Source organism: Saccostrea cucullata, unplaced genomic scaffold, assembly GCF_032062105.1.
Source record: "Saccostrea cucullata isolate Sc308-1 unplaced genomic scaffold, CSIRO_AGI_Scuc_v1 ctg172, whole genome shotgun sequence".
NCBI classification, from domain to species: domain Eukaryota; kingdom Metazoa; phylum Mollusca; class Bivalvia; order Ostreida; family Ostreidae; genus Saccostrea; species Saccostrea cuccullata.
Genome location: NW_026932814.1, coordinates 47,082 through 66,477, shown reverse-complemented (window position 1 = coordinate 66,477; position 19,396 = coordinate 47,082). Strand labels below are relative to the sequence as shown.

The window sequence follows — 19,396 nt, the reverse complement described above, 5'->3', positions numbered from 1 at the left end:
GAAATGTATTTTTCCCAAAATTTTGTTTCAAGATTAAAAAAAATTGAGATTGCTAGTTTTCATATATTGTGAGATTTTAAACAGCGATAAGAGCTAGGATTCTATCAGATTTTTTTGTGCCACCTTATGGAAATAAAAGAAATAAAGAAAATGGCTTCTTGAAATATGATATTAAAAAAAATAAATAAATTACATATCTTGAGCTATTTTTAAGAATTCTTTTTTATATTCTAGCATATTTTATGATTTATTTAGTATCTTTTCATATTATTGCAAAACAATTTTGAAAAAATTATACACTATAATCTAAATTAATCCTTTCGAACCTCTTTTGAGTCTATTTGGGTAAACTGATAAATCCAAATCTATTTCCGGTATAAACAAAGATGGAGTCATTTTCTCACGAAAAGAGACACAAACATAAGAAAAAGCATAAAAAACACAAAGACAGGCAATATGCCGACAGAGAGAAACATAAAGGGGAGAAATATGGATACAAGAGAGACAGCGAAGATGAAGACAACACTAAAGGTATTGCTTTCTTTTCTAAATGAAGTTTAAAACGTTTTTGAACACATTTGAGCCAAAATCAAGCTATACAGCTATACAATTAATCAAGAGATTGTGCTGGACCTGGTCTAGAAGGGATATGCCAAAATTAAGTGGTGTGGAAGTTCCAACCACTTTTTCTATATTATTTCCCCCACTTTTTCTCAATTCTTTGGGCGTTAGTCCCTTCAATAAAATTGAAGTTTGATTGCAGTTGATTCAACCATACAAAAGCAGTAATCAGGTAATATATCCTACAATCAGACAGTATTTTAAAAGTTTTAATTTGTACATTGATAGATGCTGAGTATGTGAGGGAACAGTCTTCATCTTATAAACAGGTCCAGCACAATCTCTTGATTAAGCTATATAGCTTTAAAAAGCTATATAGCTTTATTAAGCTATTCAAAATAGCTTGATAAAGCTATTTATATGCAATTCTTAACAAAAACGTTTTTTGAAAAAAATAAACTCTCAAAGTCAAAATATTTGACTATTCATATATGTACAATGGGCTATCAAAAATACAACCTAAAACATAGAAAGTTCTAACATTGCTGCTGTTGAATACTTTTAAGCAAGATATGAATGTCTATTGTTTGAGTAACTGTCCACTATTTTGCATGCAGTGAGGCATGGGTATAAGTATGATTGCTTCTCATTGTGCTGAACTCTTACCAATCAAGTACCCTGTTGGCCATATCTGACCTCCTTTATGATTTCATTCAGGAAATAATTGTGTGGTCATTCATCAATAGCCCCAAAACATTTTGATATTTTGAGTACTAAGTCTCTCAAGGAGATGCAATTTGGTAGTGATTTTACATCCATTATATTCAGAAGAGTTCAAAGTTTATATTTCCACTGCATTTTTTGCACCTGTTGAAGAAATAACACTTTTAAGAAAAAAGGTCTGATAAAATAGCTAGATAAGGCTATTTTGAATAGCTTAAAGCTATAAAGCTAAATCAAGCTATATAGCTTAATCAAGATTGTGCCGGACCTGATAAATATAAACATGATAAAGATAGAGAAACAAAGGCTGAAGAGGAAAGTGTTGATTTTGATTTCAACTTTCACGACTACAGATCATCTCTCAACAAAATATTTTTTAGAGAGGACAGTTTCTTAAAAAGGCAAGTATTTTTGCTTACTGTTGTTATCCAAGAGATGCACCAATTGTTTTAGAAAGTGATTTTCAGTGAAAATTATTGAGAAGTATAAATTAAGTGCGCATAGTAATTTTTTAATTTAAAGGACCATATTTTTACATATTTTCAACTTTAATAAGATCCATGTTTGATCAAGGTATAATTTCTTTGTTTGCAGAGGAACTAAAAATTATGATGATTTCTGGATATTTTTGAAAAGATATCAAGATTTCCAGAGGAAGAAAAATGAATCTGGTAAAGATTCAGGTAGAGTATAGGATTTATACTGCTGCAGTCAGAAGAATTTGTATTAGATTACTACCGGGTAGTATTTTGTACATAGTAAGATGAAATTCAGCAGAAATGCAGTTACAGTTCATTTTAATGAAAATGAATTTGCTGAAAGTTTTACTTTTTCTGCACGAAAGCACTGAGTTCATTTTTAAATTCATTTGGTCTTAAAAGTACATGTATCTAAATAAACAAAATGATGTTCACAAAAGAAATCTTTTTACATTTTAAAGGATATTTTCTATGAATATGCCTCTTATTATGTCTTTCAGGTAAGAAGGTTGAAGATGACAAGGAAGGGAAGCTAGGGCTTCCACTTCATTATGACAAGAGGTACCGAGTTAATATCGGAATCATCAGCAAAAACGTAGATGACTTTCTAAGACGAGGGAAACTTGCTGGTAAATGTCACAAGTTTTCTTGTAGATAATAGGGAGAGGGAATGTGTAACAAAAATTAAAAACATTATACTAGACCATGTAGGGGATAGTCAGTGATGGAGAGTCATCTGAGGAAAAAGGAAGAAAAATTAATTACCAGATACTTATAATGTATGTGATATTTCAGATTGTGAAATTGAGAGAGAATTGACCATAGAGAGAGTAAGGCAGTTCAAACACATCTTGTTATACTACCTAGACTTTCTACAGAAACAAAAGGTGTGTATACCATGTACTGGAGGTATTCTAAAATACTTTGTAAATACTTGTAAAAATCATTTTAATTTTTTCATTTAAAAAAAAGTTCTCTTTGCTGAAATCTTAAAGTTTTAGCTTTCATTTTGTATTTACATATTATTGAATATAATTTCAATGGAAAGAAAAATATGAAATTCAGATAACACCAAATCTTCTTATGATGATTTTAATTTAAATTTACAGTTCAACAAGCTGAAGAAGATCCGGACAGATCAGGAAAATCTGCCAATTTTCCAGTACAAACAAATGATTCTTGATAAACTTCAACAAAACCAAATAGTTGTGGTGGCAGGAGACACAGGATGTGGAAAATCAACACAGGTATGGGAAAAATCAACACAGGTATAGGAAAAATCAAGACAGGTATGGGGAAAATAAACACAGGTATGGGAAAATCAACAAATGCATGGGAAAAAAACACAGATATGGGGAGAATCAACACAGGTGTGGGAAAAATCAAGACAGGTATGGGAAAAATCAACACAGGTATGGAGAAAATCAACACAGGAATATGGAAAACAACACAGATATGGGAAAATCAACACATTTATGGGGAAAATCAACACAGGTATGGGAAAAATCAACACAGGTATGGGAAAAATCAACATAGGTATGGAGAAATTCAACACAAGTATGGTATACACAACACAAGTAAAATTGAAAATCAACACATGAATATGGAAAAAAAATTAACACTGTTATGGAAAAATCAACACAGGCATTGGGGAAATCAACATCTTTAGAGATAATCCTTGTAAAAAGAGTAAAATCCACTCCAAATCAAAATTTTCTAAGGTAGAAATCGACGATAAGGAAAAAGAATAGAAGAAACAGAGTGGATACTCTAAGCTTGAAGAAGAAATAAAAGCACATTCAAGATTACTGTGTTAAAGGGAGAAAACTCTTCTTTTTTCATGAGTATTATATAATCATAAAATTATTATATTTGAACATGTACTGTATGCTACACAGATCAATTGATGTGAACTACACTAAAATGTACATGTTATCTTGAAGGAGCATTGATCTTGATTGTCATAAAAAATTGTATGTCTGTTACATAACACAGGTTCCTCAGTACTTGTTAGCGGCAGGCTACACAGGGATAGCGTGTACCCAGCCCAGACGTATCGCATGTATATCTCTGTCCAAAAGAGTGGGTTATGAGACACTGAATGAATATGGGTCTGAAGTGGCTTACCAGGTAAAAAAAAAGGACCAGTGCATGTGAATCAATGGCTGTATAAAATATTATGAGATTGTTTAGCATACAGGAGAAAGATCTTTATGGTCATAAAGGAAAAATGAGGTCTTGTAATTATACTTTAAACATATTTTTATTGAATAATTCAATAAGGTCATGGCAAGGCCTAAAAAATAAGGTCTTGTAATTGTCAGTGTGTAATACATCTATATGTAAAATTAATATTACATGTTAGTAGTGTTTCAGATTAAAGAAATAAATTTGTACAAAATATTAAATTGATTCATTTTTGCTTTTGAAAACATAGGTTAGGTTTGAAAAGACAAAAACAAGATTTACCAGGATATTGTTTCTGACAGAAGGTATGTAAATCAGATTTTCTGTCTTTGTATTAGTGCATGAAATAGTAGTGTGAAAATGTGTAATTTATACAAGCATATTTTATATTATTATATTGGACTTTGGGTTTCTCTGAATTAAGAGTGTACTAGTGTGTTGTCTTAGAATTTTCAATGCATCTTTTCTCCCTGAACTGAATCTTTTCATTTTATGTGCAGGACTTTTACTTCGACAGATGACCACTGACCCACTTTTGAACCAGTATAATGTGATCGTAATTGACGAGGTTCACGAGCGTCACATTCACACTGACTTCCTGCTCGGGGTGATGAAATGTATGCTACAGCATCGAAAAGATCTAAAGCTGGTGTTAATGTCTGCTACCATTAATATTAACCTCTTCAGCAGCTACTTTGATGGAGCCCCTGTTGTCAAGGTTTGTGTAGATACATGTAGGACTTGAACTTTTGGGGTTTTGAATTATGCAGATTTGAAAGGGTAAACTTTGTATTTCTTTTATAAAACAAGCTAGCTGCAAAAGTACATAGTGTTGAGAACTAGAATGGGCAAGTATGTTTATAAAAAAACACAAAATAGATTAAAAAATTTCATTAAGATGAAGGGTGTGTTGTAGTTTGGGACAGTTGATGCAAGATTGACACCATATTTGGAAAAATATGAAGTTTTTAATTTTTTCAATATTTAAAAATATTGTTCACCCCATTTTTAGATCCGAGAATTATGATTTTTATGCAAATCACAGTTTAATATTACATGTACTTCTGTACAGTTGGATTTATATGGCAATTACTGACCTTGTGAAGGTTCTAAAAATTTCATATTTTGAACTGTGCATATTTGGTATGCTTACTTCACATTAATTATACATCAAATACTGTGACCTTAATGCTAATATTTTCTTTTGCCATAAATTTTGAATCATAGGAGATATTGACTTCATATTTGGTATGCTTACTCCACTACTAAAGTTCTTTCAAATGACATTATCAATGACCTTGTGACCTTGACTGTGACCTATATGCTAAAAAAAGAATTTTATAACTTTGTTGCCGCGGGGCGCATAGTGTTTCACAAACACATCTTGTTTAGTTTGTTTTTTGGAAAATTTGGTCAATTAGAATTGTTGCATCTTCATTACAATTGAAAATTGTTACCATTATTGACTGTTGTGAATTGATACAAAGGTTAGTAAATGGTTTCCAACATTTTGTTCATGTCTGAAGAATATTTTTTAGTTTGTTTTTTTTAAAAATTTTGTCATTGAGAATTGTTCATTAACCATTGAGAAGGGTTACCATCTTGCAATTTTTATACATGTTATTTGAAGAAAATAAATTTATGTGTGAATAATAAAAATTACTTTACAATCTTAGAAAACACTTTGTATCCTTTAAAGTATCCTATCACTGAGCGAGGGGATCTATTGATTTTCCTGAGTGGGATGTCTGAGATAATGACCGTGGTAGAGGCTGCCAAGATGTACGCTCAGAACACGAGGAGGTGGATCGTGCTTCCACTGCACGGGGCTCTGTCTGTAGATGAACAGGACAAGGTAAAGAGAGGGATTTTCAAATTTGTTGTAATGATTAAAGATGGTTTTGATGAAACAGTTTTAACCGATTTTCATTTGTGTGATCATATTGTAATAAATATGTTTTGAAAATTTTCTGATATTTATAGGCTGACATGTATCAGGTTGTCCTTCTTTAAGTTCACTTGGCATGTTTTATGGTACATGTATTCATTGGTTTTATTCTTTATGTTGAATATATCAACCTTTCAGTATATAGTCATATAAAATTTTCAAGTGAGATTTAATTTTGTAGATAATTGCTAACTACTGAAATTTTCAGTTTTCAAACCTTGTTTAAAAGGTGATTTCATCTTTGATAAAAAATTGTTTAATTATGCTTTGATGAGTAAAGACCAGCTGCCAAACATGAACATTAGAACATTAAGGTTTAGCAATGAATATTTAACAATTTTTGTCAGGTGTTTGATTTTCCACCTGAGGGTGTCAGGAAGTGTATTGTATCCACTAACATCGCAGAGACATCTGTGACCATAGATGGAGTTCGCTTCATCATCGACTCTGGAAAGGTCTGCTTTCATCTTTATCCAAGTATTATATATAAGCTACATGCACAAATGTGTTTCTGCTAATCACTGAATACATTTTTATGTCAAACTTTATACAATTATATATTAACTTTGTTGTAACACACATTTAAAAAATTGATGATATGCTTTTACATGTACACACTATATATTTAGAAGTGAACATACACTATGCTTTTGAAGGGGATTAAAGATAGACCTGAAATCTGATGTACGGTACATATTAATATTTTACAGGTGAAGGAAATGACCTTTGACCCTAAGTATAAAATGCAGAGACTGCAGGAATTTTGGATCAGTCAGGCCAGTGCAGAACAGAGAAAGGGTAGAGCAGGTAATGATTACAAGTTATGGAGAGACTTTAGACCTTTAAACTTGTTGAAATCTTAAACTTCTGTCCAGAAAAACAAAACACCACTGGACTACATTATGTATAAATATGACATGCAGAATTTTAAGGATGCAAGAAAGGCTTTTGAAATCATTGCTTTTAAAAAGTTTGCATTTTTACATTCAATATCATATAAAAGATTTTAGTAAAAGTGAGGTACATGTACACTATAGTGTATATATAGGCATTTATAATATAATATGTACAAGTCATAAATGTATTTGTTATATCTATATAATGCTGATAAGACAATTCTTGCTTTTTAGGTAGGACAGGCCCTGGTGTTTGTTACAGATTGTATGAGGAGTCAGACTTTCAATCCTTCCAGGAGTACGCCACACCAGAGATACAGAGGGTACCACTAGACTCACTGATCTTACAGATGATATCCATGGGGCTCCCAGATGTCAGAAAGTAAGAGGTTTGAAAAATGGTCAATTCATATCAACAGATAAAGATCTACAAAGACTGTGCATGTACATTGGTGTCTCAGTGTTGTTACTCTTAAATGTGCAGCAATAGTTATTCACTCTTTCAACACAACAAAGATAGAGATCTATTCCTTATGCCCTGTTTGTTTGTCTGTCTGTTAGTTTTTCCATTTAATTGTCTGTTATTAAATCATGCCAGGTCATTATTTTGAAGCCATATGATTAGTAAACGATGTTTTTACCCAATCTTAAAAATCTAGTATTTAAAAAATAATACTAATTAAATTTTGTTAATTGTAGATTTCCTTTTCTAGAGGAACCAGAGATGAGTAGCATAGAAAATGCTGTCCACTTCCTGAAAGAACAGGTATGTTGACTGTATTTAGCTGCCTATTCAGAAAGAGCAATTGTTGGGATTTTTTTTAATGTTGAGTTTCAATTTTAACTTGCATGTCAATAAATTTTGCACCTGTTAAGTACATGTAATTGAGATTATGTAGTACAGTTAATTCTCGATATACCGCCACCTTTTGTAATTTAGAAATCATGGCGGTATAACGAATTTGGCGATGAATTGAATTTCCCATCTTTTAGAAAAAAAGAAGTAGAGTTATCGTTCTTAGAAATACCATTTAGCGTTTCTATTCTTATTATTACATGTACATATATATAAAACATATTTCTGATTGAAAATACTTCAAGTAATTTTTTTAATGTACAATTTCGCTAAAACAAAATGTGCAGTTATGAAATAAAGACAAATATTTGTATATGAAAGTAAATCTGCACGTTCAATATTGAAAAAAAAAATACTGGGTCAATCATCGTGATATATTGCCGATAATAAGTAAAATGAATTCTTGAATATGTTCATTGTTTATGGTATCATTGTTGATGGAACGTTCACAATTTATACTGTACAATTATTTTTTCCAGCAAACTTTGCACTGTTTAAAGCAGAGATCATCAAAATAATATCGTGATCGGCGTACTTTAACAACGACCGCTTTCGTGGCGAAGCCATGACTAAATGATTTTATTAAACAGAAAACAAAATTATTATAACAGTTCATGTTATAATTATTGTTTCTCTAATTCTTGTTTAATTACTTAATTGCATGTACCTTGTCTGCGTTTGCATGCTTTACAACAGGAATAGAGTCAACTAATTAGCCGCGCTTCACTGACCACATGCACCTGTGGCAGTATATCGAGATAATTGACACTTAAAAATGGACGTTTGTTGTGAAAACAGGGTGGCGGATGGCGGTATGCGAATTTGGCGTTATAAAGAGAATTTTATATAGCAGGAAAAACGTTCTTGGGAAATTATGGCGGTATTGCGAAAATGGCGATGAATCGAATGGCGATAATTCGAGAATTGACTGTATTGGGGTATCCAAAAAATTTTCCCTTGTATATCCGACAAAAATTTGTAAAAAAATTAATTTTCTTCACAAAAATGTACACAAATCAATTTTCTTTTAATAGAGTGCTCTAACTGAGGATGAGAAGTTAACTCCTATTGGTCAGATGTTGTCACGGTTACCAGTAGATGTCATTATAGGAAAGATGCTCATAATGGGATCAATATTTCATGTAAGAGTCTTTTAATATCAACATCGGAAGAAATCTACCTTAACAGCATAAACTTAACCTGCTAATTCTCTCGGAACATAAAGAGCTGTTTCTAGCAACTTGGAAAATACATGTATTACATAATTTTTATGATCTTTTATCTGATTAGGAGTTTACTCTCGTAAAATAGATATCTTATGTGATAGATGTACGTTGAAATCATAAGCATGCACAATTAAAGGATTTTGGATCTCTGTCTGATACATGTAAGTTATTGTAAAACTTATTTATATGGTACATGTACTAATTTTACAGATGATAGATCCTGTGTTGTCTATAGCAGCAGCCATGAGTGTTCAGTCTCCATTTACCAGTAAAGCTCACACAGATTATGATGCTGTGGTAAATAAACATGAAGGTTACTCAAGTAACTACAAAGGAATTATTTGCTGAGCTTATTTTCTTTTAAAAGTGCATGGCATCCCACTAACATGAAAAGTATTTTTCATGAGACCATTTGACTTTTAAAAAAAGAACGATGTTTTGATAATTTTCTAACAAGGAAGCAAAAATGCACAAACATCGTTTATATTCTTTATATGAAATACTAGAGGCACAGTTTATTTCTTATATCTGTGTGCCAAAGAAGGAGTAATGCTTCTTATTGAGGAATTAAACTTTAAGTTTTGTTGAAATCCATTCTTTTAAATTATAAAATACTTACAGTCTACAAGAAAACCACTAGAATCCGACCATGGAGACCCCTTTACATTACTGAATGCTTTTGATGAGTGGATACAGGTTAGATCATTCGCATTAAATATTGACATATTTTTTAGTGTTAAATGTGGTACTGTAAAAAAGGGGTTTGCCTGTTCCCAGCTTTGATTATCACTTTCAAAATGATATAAACAGTGATTTTTTGTCAAAAGTTTGTCAAAGTCATTTCATATTAATTGTAATTTTTGTTCAGTGTCTTCTTTAATAGTGAATTATATTTATATTGATTTATGTACTTTGCTATACATGTATTTTGAGAACAGGTGAAAGGAAAGGGTCAGGATACCAGAAAATGGTGTAGAAGACGAGGTTTGGAAGAACAGAGATTTTATGAAATGACGAAACTGAAGGGGCAGTTCAAAGAACTTCTACAGGTACAGCAAATCAAAAGTAATGGCACCAGAAAAATACAAATTTTAAAATTATCAATATCGGTAAAATTAAAATATTAATATATCAACATTTTAAGGACCATAATTTACTGGTGAAGACTGAAGGTAGGGAAGCTTTTATGACAAGTGACGAGAGACGTCGTCACCATGGAGACAGGAAACGATTAGGGCAGCTGAAGAAAGAGAAGAACAGAGAAGCTAAGAAAAGGAAAGTCCTAAAGTTAGAGGATGATGTAAGACATTTACTTGGCTCTTAAAAATACAAATCAAAGTGTAAGGAAGATGTACATGTAATCATTGCCTTCTTTATTACAAGATATTGTATGACCAAAATTGATTTTGAAATTATTTTAAAATTTATGTTGCATGTTCTCTTAGACTTAAATCTTTAAAGATAAGGTGATAATTAAAAAAAGAATTATTTAGTAAAAGGTAATGGAACTTTATGACCATATTAATGGAAATGAATCATAAAAGTTGTTTTCTGGCAAAGACTATCTTTTACCGAGTTTGAAATGTTGCATATATCTAGTAGGATTTGGCATCTTTTACTGAGTTTTGATATGTTTTGTATTCCTGGTAGGATTTCATCATTAGTGATGATGATCTTATACTGAGTTTTGAAATGTTGTAGGATTTTGTCATCAGTGATGATGAGAAGGAAGATGATGACATCTTTTCTCTCACAATCTCTCCAGTTTTGAAATGTGGTATTCAATTTTATCAGTGATGATGAGAAGGTGGTATTAATTTACGATGACGCGGTCAAATTTCTCCCCGGAAATTTGTCTCTCTCACAATCTCTCCAAGTTACAGGTACGACACAATCACCTGAGTAGACCTGGTCCACTGTTGTTCAGTTTTAATTTATGGTACTTGAAACTCAAATGAACATCTACATTTTCACTTTTATGATTCAGTGTATCGCTGCCTCAAAAATTACAACGGGAGAGTTAACAATCGTATTTTTCTCTGACAGGAAACCTCCAACAAGAACAGAAGTTTTACCCTGGGAGAAATCAATTTGTTAAAGATTATCTTGTGTAGTGGGCTTTATCCACAGGTGGCCATAGCAGACGAAAATAATCCCCATAAATCGGAATCCGAACAGGCTTTTCATACCAAGGTCAGTGAAGTTATGGTTCAAGGTTATAATATGATCTGAAAAATATTTTACCAATTGGTTTAATTTTTATTAGTTAGAAACTACCAAAAACTAAAAAATCTTCAAAGGTAGTCTTGAACAAGGAGCTCATTATGTGGATCTATCTAATGGGATTTTACTTGGAGTCACCTTGAGAGAAAAAAATTCTGAGATGCATGATCTGTCCTTTATATTTTTTCAGACAAAGCCTTTCCTGCTGCTTCACCCTACCTGTGTGTTTGCCTGTCAGCCAGAGCTTCTGAGGTCTACAGAGATAAAACATGATCCCCAGTGTCCCTCAGAACTACGGGGAAAACTCAGTTATCATCACCAGCTGTTAGCTTATGTGTAGGTTATTCCTGGAGGTGTTGCTGTTACTGTGGAAATTCTTGTGACTCAGTATTTGTGTATAAATCCTTTGCATCCATGTCCCTTTTCAGTGAAAAGAAATCGTATTTCTTCAACAGCAAACAATCAAAATCTGTTTCATATAATATTTTATTCATAGAGACTGTACATGTAGATTCAGTCACATTTTAAAACACTGCCAAATTTCCTGTCTGAATGTGTTTGTAAATATTCTTAAATATTTCCAAATGACTAGATTTTGTTGTGTATTACATGTACAAACTTTGTTAGACTGTTATCCTATTGACAGATCACTACTGGAAACAAACAAGCCGTATCTAATCAACACAATGAGAGTCCCAGCTCTACAGACAGTCACCATGTTCTCCAACTTCATTGACACTGATGCCTCATGTATGAGGTGAGGGCTATAATTATTTCAGAAGTGTATCTGGTACAATATCTTGCTGATGTAAGAGACAATTATTTACGGGATTTTTTGCCTTTTTATTTTATTATTTGTGTTTGAACTAACAAAGTGAGAGATTGAAGTGTGATAAGAAAATGAAAATACTACAATGTAGTGTACTGATTACTCAAAATGTAAAGCACATTGAAAGCAATCCTCATAAATCTCTAGAATATTATATTGGCAGTTCATTGTACTCGACTGATTTGTTATGACAGACTTGTGTGTGATGGTTGGCTGGAGATAAAGTTTGCTGATGAGGAGTCAGCATCCAACACTCTGTCCAGTGTTATACAGCTGCGAGCCACCTGGCAAAACTTACTGAAGCTTAGACTGGAAGGTATAACCTGCACTCTGTCAGTTTATAAGATTGAACTTTTATTAGGGTCAATTTAAACGAACTTGTATTTAGCAGGATTATTTAATCTATTTACAAGGTACAATATGTACTTGTATATAGATGGTTTTCCATTGATGTGATTTAGGCAAGAGTTATTTCCTCATGGCTGCCATATTGTAGGTCATCATTCCTAGATCCCTTCATTATTCAACCAAGTTCAATTTGTTATACTGGTTACTGAGGTAAAGGTAACACTATTTTTCCTATGAATTATATTTGTTAAAGCCTCTTTTAATTCATACTTTCAAGATTGTAAATATTTTCCACCATATTCTTCTGTCATGCATGTTTAAAATTGGTTGCACAAAGAGGAAAAGTCACTACCTTGTCCTACAAGATGGGACCAAAGGGAATTACTCCAAGGCAAAATACATAAAAGGGAAAAAAAAAAATCTATTCATGCGATTGTCTTGGAAATTTTTTTTTCTGAATTTTGATCTTTGTTTCCTTTGAACCTGTTTGTATAATATTACTAAATAAATGAGTATTCTATCAGTTTATATATTTCACTATTTTAAAATGTAAGTCATAAGTCTTGTTTCAAAACTTCACAACTGGATACAAAATGCTACAATTATCTTGAAGATACCATGAAAAGTTTGGATGAAGACAGAAAGATAAACCCCCGAGCTCGGCAGCTGGAGAAAATTCTGGCTAAGAAGCTGAGCGAGTACCTGTCCGGTGATGTCTGTTACGCGATCCGTCGAGTGATGGCCGCCGAGCAGAGCCGACTATACAGGGGACCAGACAGAGGCAAGAATCAAATAATCATCTGATATATTGAAACTATTTGTAGCAGTTTTTTTTCCATTGTGAGTTAAAATTACTAGTCATTTACTGGACAAGAAAACTTGCTGTGTTGGTATTCATAAATGTAATAAAAATTTAATTATGTATTAACTCAAATTTGTAGACCTATATAGTATATACCAAGTTTCATAGAAATCAAACCAAAACTTTTTGATGTAATCTTTCTCCTTCCATGGCTATGGTAACATTATTCATTAAAATCTTAAATCCATTAACAGATTAATGAGACTTCATAGTTAATTGTTAAAGTCTTGTTGCTTCCCTTTAATTTGTAGATTGTATGGGGAACAGTAATATACTGACAGGTGTACTGAAATCCAGCTCTGAGGTGCGAACTCATCCAGTAAAAGGAGGAGTCCAGATCAATAACTATCTGGTCTATAACTGGCAAGTTTTGATTTTATTTTAAGTTTTATCCATCTCAAATGAAAATATTATGTCACAGTTAAAAATTAAAGGGTCGTAAAACTGCCCCACTTAAATATGTTCTTGCCTTCAATTTTGTACATGTAATACCTTTGACTATAATTCAAGACACATCTCTCTTACAAAAATCATCTTGAGTCTACCAGAAGTCTCTCATAAGACTTAAGCTAAACTGGTTTGCACACATACATAAATATTTAAGGGGGATGGGAGGGTGTTAATATTTTGTATTTATGGAATAAAACTTTACAAAAGATCATCTCTTTTGTCAATGAGATATTCATCCATACATTCTTATTAATGTTAACATTAGTGAATACACCAGCTTGGTGTACTTGACCTTTATTAAATGTAATCAGGTCTAATTTGTAATGTTATCTCATATTCAATACAGAATGAGTCCTTTCACTTGTGGCAAGTTTGTTAACTCCCTTCTCATTTCTCTCCTCTTAGGACATATTAACCCAATTTCAATTAAATTAATGAAAAAAATAGCTGAACTATACTAGCATTTTGTTGATTATTTGATGAAACTGTACTCATAATCAACTCTGAAAATTTTCAGTTTGTTGGAGGAGTCAGAAGCCAGTGTGTGGGGTGAATACACCAGTAACATGCAGAGACACTGGGTCTGTCCCAGATGTCAAGCTAGTCTCATAGTGTCCCTCCAAGAGAGACTCGAGCATGAAAGTGAGTGTCAAAGTCGCAATATTGAGCCCACTCAGCAGGAGGAAGCTCAGGAGATGGAAGAAGAAAAGGAGGCTCAAATGAACCCCCTCAGAAAACATTACTTCTGTGAAAAGTGTGATAAAACATTTAGATTCACCACTACAGAAATATTAAAACACAAAAAGTCTCATGTGACTTGACAATATCAAATAAATATTTATTTTTATCATTATATAGATTTTGTTATGTTGGTTGTCGAATGAATTCATCAACATGTATGAATGATGTACATGTACATAAAAAAAAAAGTTCTCATATATCAGATAAGAAATCTATTGTTCTGTGCTCAGTGCTGGTTTTAAATTCTGATCCCTGTTACATAACATGAATCTATACTTTTTACAAAAAATAATTGCTTGTACATGTATATGCCGTAAAACTCTACACAGCCTTTACTAGTGTAAAATGAACACAAGCATCCAACATTCTATTAAAAAAAATCTATTTCAATGCTAATGAATGTCCATTGTGGTAGCATTTTGTAAATTAAGTAATTGTAAAAAAATCTAACAGCATGTTAATTTCAGTCATATTTTCCTTTGGTTAGTCCTAGTCGTAGCCTCTTCTCTAGACTTGGTAAAGTTGTTATATGAGTGTCCACACAATTAATAACGCATTTCTCCATGCCTTCTTTATAGCCCTGAATTTCGCTCTCTTTCGTATCGGGACCAATTTTGTCTCGTGCAGCATCCTGACAATCCATAGCACATCTAGTGATTCGATTCTGTAAAGCGAAAGCATAGTGTGTCAGTAAACACTGTAAACTTTGATCAGAAGATGGAAAAATCACTGTGATACCATGTATACATTAACTGAGTCATCAATCTCATTGACGTTAAATTGAAAACTGGCATTTACTGGTAGGTTCTCATTCAAAAAATGTCAGTTTACACAATAAATACTTCAGTTTTATATAGGACTTTCATACTGAAAAAAATATAATATGTTCCTTTCTTTTTTTGCAAAACTTTTCTTTCATATGTTTTTTTTGTATACAAGTAAGAGTTACACCCCTTTAATTATGATTACAGTTTGGGGGCCTTATATTTGGAGAAATACAGCCTACTCCGGATATATTGAAATTCAGGGGTCCGTAATTCAATATAAGCGAAATTGTGAAGCCGCCATTTTTACAAGTTCAATCCCTATCTTAAACAAGGAAGAACAAACCCGAACAAATTAATTTGTCATCGTTTATCTATAACAGTGAATAGATTACATAGAATATGAGTCCTTGAAAGTTTATTTCTTTTTTCTGTTTCATTGGAAAGACAATCTTTACCCCTCATTATTATTCCCCGATCGCATTTATTTATGTTTTCGAGAAAATTCAGCGGACTTACACGGATGAGTACTGCTGAACGCTGCTTGTATTTTATCGTAAGTGTACTCGAGTTAATACCTTAGTTATTTCGAATTTACGCATATCAGTAGCCATTAACAGTACGTATTTAATTTCAAAGTTATGTTTCTTTTCCTAGATCTGTGGGGGTTACTATATTATCTTAGCTGTTTAGTCTCATATGTCCGTATTATATACCTGGACGCAAAGAATTTAACAGTGAAGAATCTAAGAGCACGCAGTATAAAAACACATTAGGTGAAAACTTCATTATTCACACATTTGTATAACAACTGATCAATCAGGCATAATTAGTCACAAACCGTAACGACAGCCGACAGGGAGTACTTCAATATAACCGTTATGAAAACAACTCATTATCACCTGTGGGGACCGATCAGTGGCTTCAATATAATTTCAATATATCCGATTTCAATATACATGTAATCGTTATTTTAATGCAAAGAATATGAGAGGCAAAAACTTGGCCATTTATTTCTGTTTCGAAATAACCGGGATTTCAAAGTAAGCGAGTTCAATATAAGTAGAGTAAGCTGTATATTGAGATAAGCTTATAATCCCCTTTTTGGGGGAGATTGATCATGGTTCTTCATATATATATTAGAATCTTTTTTTAAAGCCATACCAATTGATCATATTTTGTCACACTTTCATGTAGCTCTTCTAAACTTACTTGAAAACCTTCAACCTCTCTTTGAACAAAGCTTGATGCTTCCATTAGCTTGGCATTGCAGTTTTGTGCACATCTCTCAATGTCCTCAATTGGACTTTTTCTATCACTGTAACATTTAGCTGCACAAGTATGCATGTCTGCCTGAAAATAAATTTAGGTTTTAATTTCGTACACTGCATAAAAATTTGAAAAAAATGTCTATAGTTAATAGTGAAACAATGCTCATAAATGAAAGAAAATGTTTCTTATGTCCCCGTATTTGAAGATTTGTGAGGTATACATGTAGTTTTTGCCCTGTCCATCTATCTGTATGTTTGTCCGCAAAAATGCTAACCTTGACCATGACTTTTGATTGGCTGGAGTTTCATATTTCAATTTTTGTTTTAAAAGTGACAAGATCTTCCTTTGGATTCAAACATATTTGACCTCTTGATCTTGACCTTGGAGTTTGACCCACTTTAATAAAAATTTACCTAACTCTTACCTTGGCCATAACTTTTGATTTGAAAAATTTGTGCTAGGGCTTTTATATTTAATTTGTGTATTTATAGTGAGAAGACCTTTCCATGGGTGTAAATATTTTTTAACTTTTGATCTTGACCTTAGAAATAAACTCTCTTTTTAAAAAACTTAAACCTTTGACATAACTTTTGAACAGTTAATACATGGGCTTTCAAATGTCCTGTGACAAATCCTTCCTATGGGAACCAACAATCTTGACCTTGACCATGGAGTTTGGTCTACTTTTGAAAAACTTGAACCTTTTCCATAACATCTGAACAGGTTGTGCCATAACACGTGAACAGTTTGTACTAGGGCTTTTGTATTTTGCATGTATCTTTCTTATGTCAAGGTTTTACCTGTGTGCCATTAATTTTGACCTTGACCCTGGAGTTTGACACACTTTTAAAAAACATAAAACCTTGATCATAACTTTTGAAAGGTTGGTGATTGAGCTTTCTTATTTACCAGGTATATCCACTGACACAAGTCTTTTCCGTTTGAATTTTAGATTTATGTATTTTCTTTCATGAAATGGAGTTAATGATTTAGGAATGACTCTAATTCTTGGCCAAATTATTCGATGATAATCTGGTTTGGGTCAGTTTACCCTTTATAATCCGCGAAGCGGATTATGAAAAAGCGTAAACTGACCCAAACCAGGTTATCATCGAATAATTTGGCCAAGAATTAGAGTCATTCCTTATAATTTAATTTTTAAATAATTGAACAACTTTGGGTGTAAAATTGTAGTGCTTTTTATGAGTTCAAATTTGCCGCTCAATAATACATCCCTAGTAACGGAAGTGATTTGAAACAAGGGGACGTAATAACTGATACACAGATCTAGCAGCCATGATGTTTGTTTACATGAGGTAAGAGTGAGCTACTGTTTGAAGTTAAAGGCACATTTATTAAATCTGGATTTTTTTATGAACCCCATGGACTGGAAATGAGAGGACTGCATGGATACAGATGATTCAGCTGGTTGTCAAGGGGGTGTGTCCCCATACCAAACCAGGTTATCAAGAAATGGTTTGCGTTCCTTTTTGGAAATCAACCAATGAGAGACTAGAATATAAACAAAATTAAATTATTACTAAATATCCTGTAATGCAAATAGGGTGCAATTTATAGTAAAAAATAAGTGTATGTCTTGGAAGAATTTCTCTTACTTTCCAGCATTGGTAAATCGATTACCTTTCAGATTGACAAAAATTGTTTTGGATTTTCTGCCATCCGATACAGAATTCAAAACAGCAGTTTATTGGTCTGCAGAGATGACTGTAATGGTTAGAGGGTGGATAAGATAAACTGGTTGGTTAAAAAATATGTCTAGAAATAAGTTATGAAAGGTAGTTGATTGAATGATCAATGCTGGAAGTTGAGAAATTGTCCCCAACCATGTGCAGAGAATCCTATGCCATCCATTTGCATTGCAGAATATGTAGCATATGTATTATACAGTTAACTAGCTGCAGATCTGTAGCGTTATGATTTTATATATTTGTCTTTGACCATAACGCTACAGATCCCGTAGTGCAAAATAGTTGCAATTTACGGCGCAATATTTTTTGCGCTCTTGGGGGGGGGGGGGGAATTTCTCCAATTTCTAGCATTGGTCAATCAACTACCTTTCAACTCCTAATTCTAGACACATTTTGTAGCCAATATGTATAGTTTATCCACCTCCCAACCATTTATAGTTGTCTCTACAGGCAATAAACTCGCTTGAAGTGAATTTTCAGTTATCTAAGAAATAATTTTAATCAAACGAGTTTATCATTTGTATAGACGACTATAAAGGGTTGGGAGATGGATAAAATACACAGATTAGTTAAATAATGTGTCTAGAATTAGGAGTTAAAAGGTAGTTGATTGAACGATGCTGGAAAGTGGAGAAAAGAGCGCAAAAAATATTGCGCCGTAAATTGCACTTTTTTTGCACTACGGGATCTGTAGCGTTATGGTCAAAGACAAATATATAAAACCATAAGGCTACAGATCTGCAGCTAACAGTTAACCAGACTCTACCAGTAAACTTTAGTCATCCCTTGTAATAATGTAATTATTTTCACTTTGGTGGATCATTCTCAGAGTTATTCAATATGTAAATTTCATCATTAAATACTTATTTAAAAGCATAGGGAATATAATGTTACCCCTTTCCCTCATTTTCTAAAATTCATTGTAATAAAAAAGCAAAATAGTTAACAACTGTAAGGTAAAGATTTGTGTAAACATGAATGCATGTTGTACTAGTACTTGTACACATACTACCCGGTATTTTCGAGGAAACTCTAGTTAATTTGCATGCCTTTTTAAGATGGTTGCATAAGAAAATTAAGTATAGAGTTAAAACGTAAACGACGAAATATAAGATTCTTCGGGATGTCATACCTGTCTCTGTCTTATAATATCTTTGTCAATTGCTGCCATCATGTCGTTAAATGCATTTCGCACACGTGCTTGTGCGTCCTCTACGTTCGCCATCTTTTTTATTTGTATGGTTAAATTATAACAAACAATGAACCCGATTCGATTATTATGCAATGGGAAAATGTCATATCCGAGAAAAGAAAATGAATTA

General features: G+C 32.7%; 2 protein-coding genes across 2 annotated transcripts; one reads left to right on the top strand and one right to left on the bottom strand.

Annotated features, from left to right (window-relative positions):
- Positions 1-381: 381 nt before the first annotated feature.
- On the top strand, positions 382-14,501 carry LOC134236200 (probable ATP-dependent RNA helicase DHX34). The gene is given in 29 exon segments (XM_062718362.1): positions 382-531; positions 850-890; positions 1,531-1,685; positions 1,879-1,967; positions 2,264-2,392; positions 2,559-2,650; positions 2,873-3,010; positions 3,759-3,893; positions 4,201-4,255; positions 4,451-4,672; positions 5,540-5,805; positions 6,246-6,353; positions 6,609-6,705; positions 7,029-7,176; positions 7,494-7,560; positions 8,685-8,792; positions 9,087-9,173; positions 9,498-9,572; positions 9,815-9,925; positions 10,021-10,176; positions 10,578-10,627; positions 10,723-10,759; positions 10,923-11,069; positions 11,290-11,435; positions 11,746-11,856; positions 12,123-12,244; positions 12,890-13,057; positions 13,390-13,501; positions 14,106-14,501. Coding segments are annotated over 29 exon segments (3,621 nt in total). The 5' UTR covers positions 382-386; the 3' UTR covers positions 14,410-14,501.
- On the bottom strand, positions 14,402-19,334 carry LOC134236207 (protein FAM136A-like). The gene is made up of 3 exons (XM_062718367.1): positions 19,207-19,334; positions 16,306-16,446; positions 14,402-14,993 (listed from the first exon to the last, which is right to left on the bottom strand). The coding sequence occupies exons 1-3, from the start codon at positions 19,297-19,299 to the stop codon at positions 14,793-14,795; spliced, it is 435 nt and encodes a 144-aa protein (XP_062574351.1). The 5' UTR covers positions 19,300-19,334; the 3' UTR covers positions 14,402-14,792.
- Positions 19,335-19,396: the final 62 nt, after the last annotated feature.

Coding starts and splice junctions, on each gene's coding strand:
- LOC134236207 (XM_062718367.1), bottom strand. CDS start 19,299: ATGGCGAACGTAGAGGACGCACAAGCACGTGTGCGAAATGCATTTAAC. Junction 16,447..19,206: donor ATATTATAAGACAGAGACAG/GTATGACATCCC, acceptor ATTTATTTTCAG/GCAGACATGCATACTTGTGC. Junction 14,994..16,305: donor GAGAGGTTGAAGGTTTTCAA/GTAAGTTTAGAA, acceptor TTCGCTTTACAG/AATCGAATCACTAGATGTGC.